Source organism: Rana temporaria, chromosome 5, assembly GCF_905171775.1.
Source record: "Rana temporaria chromosome 5, aRanTem1.1, whole genome shotgun sequence".
NCBI classification, from domain to species: domain Eukaryota; kingdom Metazoa; phylum Chordata; class Amphibia; order Anura; family Ranidae; genus Rana; species Rana temporaria.
This window is the reverse complement of record NC_053493.1, coordinates 83,873,677-83,885,824: the sequence shown is the minus strand read 5'-3', so window position 1 is coordinate 83,885,824 and position 12,148 is coordinate 83,873,677. Positions and strand designations below refer to the sequence as shown.

At 41.4% G+C, this 12,148-nt stretch overlaps 1 protein-coding gene across 4 annotated transcripts in view; it reads right to left on the bottom strand.

Moving 5' to 3' along the window:
* LOC120940127 (mitogen-activated protein kinase kinase kinase 3-like) overlaps positions 1-12,148 on the bottom strand; it is a 181,982-nt gene that overhangs the window by 24,722 nt on the left and 145,112 nt on the right. For all 4 annotated transcript variants that reach the window (XM_040352789.1, XM_040352788.1, XM_040352787.1 and 1 more), the window contains exons 5-8: positions 8,273-8,372; positions 2,985-3,098; positions 2,561-2,675; positions 934-1,052 (exon numbers count right to left, since the gene is read on the bottom strand). In XM_040352789.1, coding sequence (XP_040208723.1) covers positions 934-1,052; positions 2,561-2,675; positions 2,985-3,098; positions 8,273-8,372 — 448 coding nt within the window. The remainder of the gene's footprint in view (positions 1-933; positions 1,053-2,560; positions 2,676-2,984; positions 3,099-8,272; positions 8,373-12,148) is intronic.

The window sequence follows — 12,148 nt, the reverse complement described above, 5'->3', positions numbered from 1 at the left end:
ATGCAGGGGATATATTGTTTCTTTCCAGAGCATTGCTCAGCTATACTGTGCACACTAGCTTTCATCACTGGGAACTAATACGATGTTAATAAGTATTTTAAAATAAAGTGGGAGAGATTTACCAAAACAGGAACATTTAAAACCTGGTTCAGCTGTGTGTGGTAGCCAATCAGCTTCTAACTGCAGCTTTTTCAAATAAGCTTTAAAATAAAACCTGTAAGCCTGGTTTCTATGCAAAGCTGCACCCAATTTTGCACTCTTCAGTTTTAGTGTATCTCCCCCAGTGAGTATTTTACAGATTTGTAGATTGTCCCTCTAGTGGTCTATCTGTAATGTTATACTACACTACACAGTTAACACTTGCAGAAGGACTGCTAAGGTAAAGGCTAAAGCTGTTTCCATTATACAATTTTCTTATTCAATTTCCTTTAGATTTACCTTTAACTATATAGCCAGTAGCAATAATCACTGTGTTCTCCCGCCAGGGACAGCTTCCCCTGCCGGGAGAACACAATGCGGTTGATTTACCAAAACCGGAGCGTGCAAAATCTGGTGCAGCTCTGCACAGAAACCAATCAACTTCCAGGTTTTATTAGCAAAGCTTAATAAAACAAGCTGAAATTATAAGCTGATTGGCTACCATGCACAGTGCACCAGTTTAGGTAAATCAACCCAAATAGCTCCATTGGGAGGTATTACCCCATCAACACTGACTATGTTGGAATCAAGCAATTTTCTTTCCTGCAACCCATCTATGGCCGGCCTTAGTCACCGTACTACTGTAAATATGTCTGAGCTGCCTGCCAGGCTTGCATTGGGAGAGAAAAAAAGACAACACAAAGCCTGCACATGTAACGACCTCAAAAGGTGTAAGATTTGTAATAATGATGATTTTTAGCTGTCCTTGGAATTCTGTCACAATAGAGCCAATACCTCAGGAATGAATTCCCCCTCACTGTTGATACTGGTGATGGATTTCTGACGGGCGATTTGCTGCTGTTCATCAGGAACACTTCCAGGTGGAGGAGAACTCCGGCCAGTGTGTAGAGATCCTGTGCAGGCAGAAAATAAAAGAATTATCATGTGACTCTAAACACCGTGGATTAAAAGCTAAAACCATTCTGTAAATTCTAAAATATATTGACTATTTACCCACTGTGGTAAAGGTGTACATTTTAGAATAACTTTTAACTGAACTTAGAGTATTGGTACAAATGCTTGCTCATTGGACAATAATAGAAGTGATTTTTCACACCTGGTGCATCGACACATATACTTCTATTAACAGCATTGCTGAGTTGGCATATTTCCCTTTGACAATCACCCAAATGTGAATCCACAGTTCTACCTCTCAGAGTTGTTCTCCTGTTGTACAATTTTGCTGTATGTCTGGACTTGACTGACGCAATCATTTTGTATCCATCACTCAGAAGGGTTTCCATGTGTGGATTCTTAAAACTTGTATTGGGCAGGCACAGTTGCCAGGATATCAACAATGGTGTGTGCTGACCCCGGACAGAGTTCATGCTGAACTAGCAGTAAGTGATGGCACCTATTTGAGCAGACTTCACCTCTTCTTTCCTCTACCTATACCCTAAATCATGTGATCATTTACACAAACAATAACACAAAGACTCTGTATTGCAAATAGCATGCCATCTGGTTGGCGTGCAAGTGTCCACAGTCCACCAAACAGGTCCTGAAGAGGACTGTATTCTTTGGGTGCAGTGTCTTATATCTCTATTCAGCATATGCTTCACCCTAGTCCTCCTTCTATGGATTTTTCCAGATATGGGAGGATAAGGAAAGAAATGGGAAAGGCCTTATGATGCCTCATAAGGTTATTCTGCCTACTGAGAATTTAATAAATATTGTAGTCCCTTTGCACAAAGGCATATTGATGTGTCTTTTAAAGGTGCCACTGATGGTTTTGATGTGTTTCACCATGCATTTACCTCTATGCTAATCACTAGCTATATTACACACATAGCAGGGTCACAGCAGTAGCATATGGCATTGTGCACATGCAGCACAGATCGCCATGCTCATCGTAAAGCTGGGTACACACTACAGTTATTTTTGGGTTGCAAGAAAAAAAAAACTGACAGCTCCAATCCGAGCCACTGTACTAACCATCCGACATTAGTAAAGCGATCTTTCCAGCTGAGCTGTTGTGTTCTAACAAGGGGACGCCCCCCGTCTGAACACTCTAATCAGCGATCTCCGCCATTGGCTGAGAACACTGATCGGGAGCCAGTCGGCTGCTGGTTTTCCAGCATGCTCGTCTGACAGAAGCCAGACAAATGGCCTGCTTCTGTCGGACAGACCAACATACACATGGGCCGAATGTCAGATGTTTTTTTTTTTTAACCAGCAAATGTCTCCCGACATTCGGCCCATGTGTATCCGGCTTAAGATGTGCTATGCATTACAGCCTCTCTTATCATAGAGATAAATGCTGTTTATTTGCAAGCATAAATGCATATGTAAGCCTATCAGAAACATGGAGTGGAAGACATATCTGATCAGATTTCAGGGACTAACCTATCCAGGTACTTACCTGTAGAACACTTTCTGCTCTTTCCAGCATCTTTATATAGTGATCCCAGTATATCCCCCATTGACTTTGATATCCTCATGTCATGGTGTTGCTTTGTCCCAACTGGTTGCAAGTGCTGTAATGTGAAGAGAGAGTTTATTGCATTCGTATGACTTTTACTATCCCCAACTGAGGGATAGTGAGTGCAATCTGGGAATAATTTATGTGTCAGGAATTGTTTAAATGTGCTATGAGAATGTGCTCTGTGAGTAGACAGATTGCCAAGATGTGCTAGGAAGAAGATAACATAAGTTACATTGTAAGATGTACATAGAAGAAACTATAGAGTAAAATAGAGTCAATGCAATACATAATGAATGCACTTCTGTTAAAGGCATGCAATAAGAAGAATATATAAACTCTTGGTAAGCAAGAATCTACTCACTATATTTTTACTCGGTGCTTTAACTACTATCTTCAAGCTTCTGTGAGACGGGTTCATGTCCATGTGTTCTATGGCTTTGTCCAAGTCATCTTGGTATTTGAGCGGAACAAGCAGCTGTGTAATTGTAATAATTGTGAGTAAAGAAATTCACAAACTATATACCGTTACAATGTATTCTGTGATTGTAGCACTAGAGGGCACTCTGACTATAGCAATCATGAAAGTCCTATCTACTGAACTCCAAGAAAACGTTTTTTTTGTTCTTTACAGTACTTTACAGTGCGGGTATTATTACAAAGACGGTACGCGCTAGGCACCGCTAAATGGAAAATGCCTGCTGAGGCCAAATCAACTTTCCTGCAGATCTGCCAAATGTGCCACAAACTGTAACTAAGGCTATGATTTGCAAACTTTGACTTGCTTAACTAGAACAGATATTTTATTATTTTGTGTCTTGAACTACTAATAAAGGATTTATGATGGAATATTACTGCCCGCTCGGCACACTAGAACAGAACTAAATATATGCACGTTTATTTTTAGCTAAAAGATCCCCAAAAAAATCTTGTGAAAGTGTCTCTATAGAAAAAAATAGCAACGAGTATGTGTTGGAACCATCGCTAGGCCTTTTTATAGCAATATCAACAGTAGCAGATTGATCTCTGTCTTGCACCAAAAGAGAAAACGGACAAATCTCTCTCTATATATATATATATATATATATATATATATATATATATATATAGATAGATAGATAGATATATATTACAGGGCTTTTTTTCTCAGACAATGGGTGCAGGAACCCCCCCTTTCCGAGTCACGCCTTTTCTCCACCCCTACCCACCTCCGAGCACCATCCCTTGGTTCCACCCCCCTACCCACCTCCCAGTACCGCCCCTTTTAGACAATACAGAACCAAGTATCATTTTGTGGTGCTAAGTAGTTTGGTAATGATATCAAGAAAAGTTGGATCCCCTGCAGCCAGCAACAATAGACCCTGCTAACAGCAAACGATCAACACACAACAACCCCCCCCCCCCCAGCAACAATAGACTACCGGGAGCATCAACAGATCTCTGCACAGCCAGCATTAACAGTCTCTCTGGCAGCCATCAGCAATAGACCCCTCCCCCTAACAGTAGATCTCTTTCAGCAACAACTGACCCCCCCAGCAACTTAAGACCTAACCCCAGCAACAATAGACCTCCTCAGCAACAAAAGAACCCCCCCCCCCCAGCTAGAATAGATGCCCCAGCGGTGATCATCAATACCCTGCAGCACACTCCAGCACCCCTTGCCATTACATACAGTCAGTCCAGGAGGTGCCGGAACTGCGTTCCCCCGCGTTCCCGCTGAAAAAAAGCCCTGTATATATATATATATATCCCCTGGCCTCCAAACGCAGCCTATCAGACACAGATCAGTCTGATCGGATGCTTACCTGGCCACTAATGGCCCGATAAACAAAGATCCGAAACCAGAAGTGACTAAATCCTTGATGCTTCTGGTTAACCCTGGGTCACAGAGAGGGAGGAATGATGTCAGTTTCTCTCTCTGTGTAGTTTCACCGTCTGTTGCAGCAGTTCCGGGCTCCGCAATGGGACAGGTGAGCCCGGGAAAGGCAAAGGTACACAGGGGAGGGGACCCACTTGCACTGCCCGCAAAAGTGATCAAGTGGCTTAGAAGGCAATCAGCAACTGCAATATTTGATACCAGAATGATGCCTGTAGCTGCATACATCATCCCGTTATAAACATCCCAACCCAAGGACGTCCATGGACACCCTATAATAAGGAAGTGGTTAAGAAACACAAAATTTCAGTAAAAAATACACTAAAGTTAATTTTAGGGAAAGGGCAAAAAATTACCCAATTGTTTTGTAAAATATAGAAGATGAAGGTGCACCAAATAAATAGATGCCCAACTTGTCAAACTTCCAAAACTGCTTAAAACAGCGAAAAAAATTGGCACCCTAAATTGGCCATAGGAGACGCTTTAAAATCCCCCTACGGGTCATCAGTTTTTTTTGGGGGGGGCGGGGGAGTAGAAGTGCTTTAGGGGAACTTTAATTTCTTTACACTTTTTTTATTTAGTTTTTCTTTATAAAAAAAAAAAAATCTTCAAATAGGGGACAAAAAGTTCTCTATGTAATGATTTTTTGGTGACAGGTTCTCTTTAATAAGATATCTTGGGTCTAAAAGACTCCTAATGTCTCAACAGTCCTCCAATGAAGCTGATGGAATAAGGATCACGTTACACAGGGAAATGAAAGTGACATTTTACAAGTTAGCTGGCCTCCCTCCTCTCTACACGTGGGCACCTGCGATGCTTGTCCCGCGTCTGCCAATAGGCGCACAGGTCAGTGCATTGCAGGTCAGTAGCCAGACCTGAACCTGTAGCTGTCCTCCAGCTTGTGTCTATTTGCCCCATATTGGCACGATATCCACTGTAGCATTTGCATTTTGCAGAGCAGGTTAGGGAATGGCCATAGAGAGATTACTTTGACATAGTTTGGCAGCTTAAACATGTATTGCAATATGTGTGAACTAAAAAACCCTGTTGTTTTCTTTGCAAAGTTTGCTAGAAAGGATATAAAGCATCCAGAATTTCTATATGCAAGGACAGTGAGACACTTCATAAATGAGAATAATAATGACTGCTTCCATCATGTATAAGGGATGAGTCTGCTTTAAGGTAATCCTGGCTTGCAATCTGATTACTCTGCGCTGCTCTGATCAAACAAAGCCAATCAAAATAAAAAAAGCAAGTGGGAAAACGGAACAGGTCATTGTCTCATGAAAAGACCAAGGACTGCACACAGAGAGTGCTCAGACTGGGAAGAATAATGTAATATCCATTTAAAGTGATTTTTATACGATTGAAATGGTGCCATACATTTCCAATACAATGCCTAGTTTTAAGGAAGCCAAAGTGTAAACCTCCAGAACATCAGGTTGTGTGAACAGAGATGCCGCGTACACACGATCGGAATTTCCGATGGAAAAAGTCAGACTTCATCTGAGTTTTTTCATCGGAAATTCCAATGAATTCCATCGGAGTTTAGATATAGAACATGTTCTATTATTTTCCGATGGAATTCCGTCAGAATTCCGATGTGATTTGGCCGGGAAAAAGCCAGATCGTGTGTACGAGGCATAAGTGTAGTTTCTTTATCTGCAATACCTGAACTTGAACATAGACATCTCATTCTGTGGATGTGAGAGGTGTCCTCTAATCCAGGGGTTCTCCAAACTTTCAAAGGGCTAGTTTACTGCCTTTCAAATATTAGGGGAACAGAACTTTGGCCGTGGGAGTAGAAAGTGCCCCGGCATCGGTGGGAGTGAAAAATGCCAAAGGGTTGGTGGGAGTAAAAAAATTACATTATTGGTGTCAGTGGGAGGAATAGTGCCCCATAATTGGTGTCAGTGGGAGAACTAGTTCCTTGTCTCTGGTGTCAGTGGGAGAAATAGTGCCCCATCTTTGGTGTCAGTGGAAAGAATAGTGCCTTGTATCAGTGGAAGGAATAGTGTCCCAAGGGCCGGATAAAGGCAAGCAAAGGGCCATATCAGGGCCCCAGGCCGCAATTTGAAGACCCCTGATCTAATCCAGTGGTCCGTGGAACACTGATGGTCCACTGGGGAATTTTGGTGGCCCCCAGGGGTTCTGCCGCAAATCAACACTGTGGCAGATGTATACCGCCCAGTGTTGTTTCCAGTGTTGTTCTCAGTGTGCGCTGACAGTCAATACTGTCAGCGCACGGTAACACCCGATGCCTCCTCTGTATTTCCGGTGTCCTGTAGAGAAATGCCCCTGATCGAAAAATGCCCGGCCGGAACTGCGCATGCGCCGAATGCTCCAGAACGGAGCATCAGAACAGCTGAATTTACGATCAGCTGTTGTCTTGCGTTACCGAGGAACGTTCATGTAAGAGAGGGGCAGATATTTACATGAAGGGGGGGTTATATCAATGATGGGCAGTGCTGGGGGGCAGTGGAGAACCGTGATCGGTCCCTGGAGCTGAAGAACGGGGAGAGCCGTATGTAAACACGGCTTCCCCGTGCTTCACTGTGACGGCTGCATCGATCGTGTCATCCCTTTTATAGGGGAACACAATCGATGACGTCACACCTACAGCCACACCCCCCTACAGTTGTAAACACACTTCAGGGAACACATAACCCCATCAGCGCCCCCTTGTGGTTAACTCCCAAACGGCAATTGTCATTTTCACAATAAACAATGCATTTTAAATGCATTTTTTGATGGTCCAAAAAATGTGTCAAAATTGTCCGAAGTGTCCGCCATAATGTCGCAGTCACGAAAAAAATTGCTGATCGCCGCCATTAGTAGTAAAAAAATAATAATTAATAAAAATGCAATAAAACTATCCCCTATTTTGTAAACGCTATAAATTTAGCGCAAACCAACCGATAAACGCTTATTGCGATTTTTTTTTTACCAAAAATAGGTAGAAGAATACGTATCGGCCTAAACTGAGTAAAACAATTTTTTTTTAGATATTTTTGGGGGATATTTATTATAGAAAAAAGTAAAAAATATTGATTTTTTTTCAATATTGACGCTCTATTTTTGTTTATAGCGCAAAAAATAAAAACCGCAGAGGTAATCAAATACCACCAAAAGAAAGCTCTATTTGTGGGGAAAAAAGGACACCAATTTTGTTTGGGAGCCACGTTGCACGACCGCGCAATTGTCAGTTAAAGCGACGCAGTGCCGAATTGCAACAAAAAGGGGCAAGGTATTTTAGCTGCATTTTTGGTCCGGGTCTTAAGTGGTTAAAGGAACTTATTTAGAAAATAAAAAAACAAACCTTTACAACCCCTTTAATTGAACAAGCTGAGGTTAGAAGCTGATTGGCCATCATGCACAGCTGCACCAGATTTGCACTCTCCAGTCAGTAAATCCCTCCCACAGTGTCACAGGGACAGGAAGCACTGAGATAGAAAGGTTAGAATCTCTGTGAATTTTATTTTGCTCTTTGTGTCTTCCTACCCTCTTATTTTTTATCACAGGGACAGGAAGTGATAGAAAATGTTCTTAATGGGACAACAGACAGCACTAAAGCCTGCCCTAACTTTTTCTTATATTATTTAAACCTAAAATGGAGTCAGGCTTTTCCTCTCGGAAGTCACTCATTTGTTGTTATGCAACTTCATAGCGATGATCACTTTCCCCGATCGTTCTGCTGCACTGACACAGACCAGGACATGCAGACCGTGCACAAGGAACTGACATGTGAGTCTCCAGTGGAACAAAGTACACATTACCTCATTGTTTGCATAGTGCAAGTCCATTGTTTGCCCAAAGGCATCTGTAACTTTCTGCAGCACATCTTTGAGTTTTACTGGCCTCCGGAATTCTATAATCCTGAAAAGAGAGGGGAAGCCAAAAATCAGATACATTAACCTACACGATGGGGTCTACAACCTGCACTGGATTATAGTGATCATTGCTAATTATATAAGCCATCCACAACTCTGCCTCCAGCTACATCACCGATCTAGTCTCTAAATACCAACCTAATCGTTCTTTGTTCTTCTCAAGACCTCCTGCTCTCTCATCACCTGCTCCCATGCTCGTCTCCAGGACTTTTCCAGAGCCTCTCCAAGCCTATAGAACTCCCTACCCCAATCTCTCTGTCTATCTCCTTCTCTATTGGCTTTTAGAGGATCCCTGAAAACCCTCCTCTTCCGAGAAGCCTATCCTTCCCACACCCAACAACTGTATTTTCATTTTTGTCCATCTGATCATCCCCCACAGCTACTACCCTTTGTTCCACTTGACCCTCCCTTCTAGACTGTAAGCGCTAACGAGCAGGGCCCTCTGATCCCTCCTGTATTGAATTGTATTGTGACAGTACTGTCTTCCCTGATGTTGGCGCTATATAAATCCTGTATAATAAAAATTATAATAATTATATATAGCCTAGCTGGCAACATACATAATGTCCAATATACTGTATCTACCAGTATATATTTGTACATTGTGAGTATCCATTTTGGTTCCCTGCCAATTGAAGAACCCTTTTGTTGGTTCAATAGCTTTCTGACACTAATGGCCTGGCTCTTTCTCATAGGAAGAGATTGACATATGAGAGCCATCTGTGTTCCAGCACAAGAAAATACCGTAACCATATGTTCTATGTAATATACCACACAAACAACACGTTACAACTGTTACACTGTGTAATCCTTTTTTATTACAGTTCTGAAGAACATCAATAGTTGTAGGAAGTTGTTTCGTTATGCAGTAAACATTCATGTAATAAAAAATCCATAATGAACAATATTTATTTCAAAGTAGCTCATGCACCTTCGCAAAAAATCCCTTGTATATTTTGTTGTGTTTCTGGTGTCACCAGCAATGAATGGCTCCACAAGCATGGCACTTGCTTTTCTTGTGTTTGGTTAACACATGCAAAATCACGCAATTCTGCATACATTACCACAACACTATAGTGGGAAGGCAGCTATGAGCCACTGAAGTCCCTTGTTTTGTAAGTAACTCTTTACAATACAAAATTGTGCTGTATTCATTAAAACATGTCCATAAATAGTATACAGTATTAGTACAGAGGAATTCAGATGATTGCACATTTCCCATTTCCCTCAGGATTGATTCTTGTACTGACATTTTAGGTGCATTTCCCTCACTGCGCTCAAGGTTTAAAGGTTAAAATCTCTCAGTTAGGGAACTAAAATATTTCAAATATGGACAAAAAATCAAAACAAAACAAAGACATTGTTATAGTAAAAAAGGAACAGCCACTGTCCATAAATGTGTATAAGTCCTATATATACTGTATATACCCTTTCTAGGGTTCAAGGTAGCCCTAAAATGTGCATACAATCACAAACGCTTTGTAGTGTACATGACTCTACACTTGGATTTGAGGAGTGATGCTGATTTTATGGATTCATAATCCTTTAGGTCATTACTAGCATACAGTGGGGAAATTAATGATTTGATCCCCTGCAGATTTTGGCCACTTACAAAGAAATGAAGGGTCCATGATTTTTTTTCATAGGTGTATTTTAACCTCTCTGGCGGTATGATTATGTCAGATTTTTTGATGCTGAAAGCGCTACCTCCATTTTGCATGGAAATTTGGCGTTTTATATTGTAGGCCTGTAATTCTTAGAAATAACTCACTTAAATCTGTCCAAACAAAAGTCTAGTAGACATCCCAGGTATGATAAAGTTTGAAACACAAAATCATAAATTGTAATATAATAAATAACTATAAATAATAACAAATAATAATAATAAAAATTATTCAATAATGTATTCAAATCAAAAACACAAATTTGCTCAGTTGCAGAATTGTCGCTGTCATTACTTTTAGTGTTTGATGATGAATTTCCCAAAAAATCACTATCGCTCAATTCTGCAAGTGATTCTAATTTATTATCGCTGTTTTCTAGCTGGTCTAAAAGCACTTTTGATGTAAAGTGACACTTTTTGGTTGCCATGGACAATCTCCAGTTTTCAGGCAGAAAGAAAAGTATTTATGATATAAAACTACATGCAGGGCACTGGACAGACCACTAGGGACAAAAGGGGATGTGTATTTATTTGATACAGTACTGTAATCTATACTGTGTTTTTTACTTTTTGAATTTGGCACCAAACTCTGTCCCCGTGCGTCGCAACGCTCGCAGGGAACAGAGCTCAGCACTGTGAATCGAGCGAGACACGGCGGCTCGCAGATCCCAGCGGGGAGACATCACAGGATCCAGGGGACAAGGTAAGTAACCGCTACATGGATCCTGCGACGCGATCCCGAGTGTGGCTCGGGGTTACCGCTTTTGGTATGAAAAATTCACCCCGAGCCACACTCGGGAATACCGCTCAGCAGGTTAAATGATAGAGACAGAATATCAACCAAAAATCCAGAAAAAACACATGATACAAATGTTATGCATCTGCAGTTCAACGATTAAAATAAGTATTTGATCCTCAAGCAAAACATGACTTCTGTGTCACTGGATTTGATTGACAGCAGCGGGTGAAAAAACTTGAGGGTTTATAAACCCCTTTAATCCCAAAGAGTTCAATTCTGGTCTCATCTGACCACAGCACTTTCTCCCAATCATCTTCTGAATCATTTAGATGTTCATTGGCAAACTTCAGACGGGCCTTCTTAAGGAGGGGGATCTTGCAGTCACTGCAGGATTTCAATCCATGCAGGTGTATTGTGTTACCAATGGTTTGTTTGGTGACTGTGGTCCCAAATGCCTTGAGATTGTTCACAAACTCCTCCCATGTAGTTCGGGGCCGATCTCTCACTTTTTTCATGATTATCCTTACCCCATGAGATGAAATCTTGCATGGAGCTCTGGACCAAGGGCGATTATGGTTATTTTGTATTTCTTCCATTTGCGAATAATCGTTCCAACACTTATCTCCTTCTCACCAAGCTTCTTGCTGATGGTCTTGTAGCCCAGTCCAGCCTTGTGCAGGTCTACAACCTTGTCCCTGATGTCCTTCGACAGCTCTTTGGTCTTGCCCATGATGGCGAGGATTGAATGGAAGAAAGATTCTGTGGATGGGTATCTTCTATACACATAATGAGTTGTCGTTAGTTGCACCTTCTTAAATTGACAGGACTAATCTGTGTACCACATGAGTACAAACTGTAGCCAGTGTGTGGGAGCCAGAATTATTGTTGGTTGGTAGGGGATCAAATACTTATTTTACTCACTGAACTGCAACTCAATTTATAAAATTTGTATCATGTGTTTTTTCCGGATTTTTTGGTCTCTGCAATAGTTAAATAAAAAAATGACAGTTATAAACATTACTACATCCACAACTAAAAAATATTTGGCTATGTATACATTTTACCACTGTACTGTGCAATTTTGCACAACACATGTGAAACAAAAGTCACTGGGGCAGATCCACAAAAGAATTACACCGGCGTACCTTTTAAAACGCCGCGTCATTTTAAAGTTCCCGCGTCGTATGTTTGTTTTGTATCTACAAAACAGGATACGACGGCATCTGGGATTGATCCGACAGGCGTACGTCTTAGTACGCCGTCGGATCTTAGGTGCATTTTTTCCGCCAGCCGCTAGGTGGCGTTTCCGTCGAATTCCGCGTTGAGTATGCAAATTAGCTAGTTACGGCGATCCACGAAC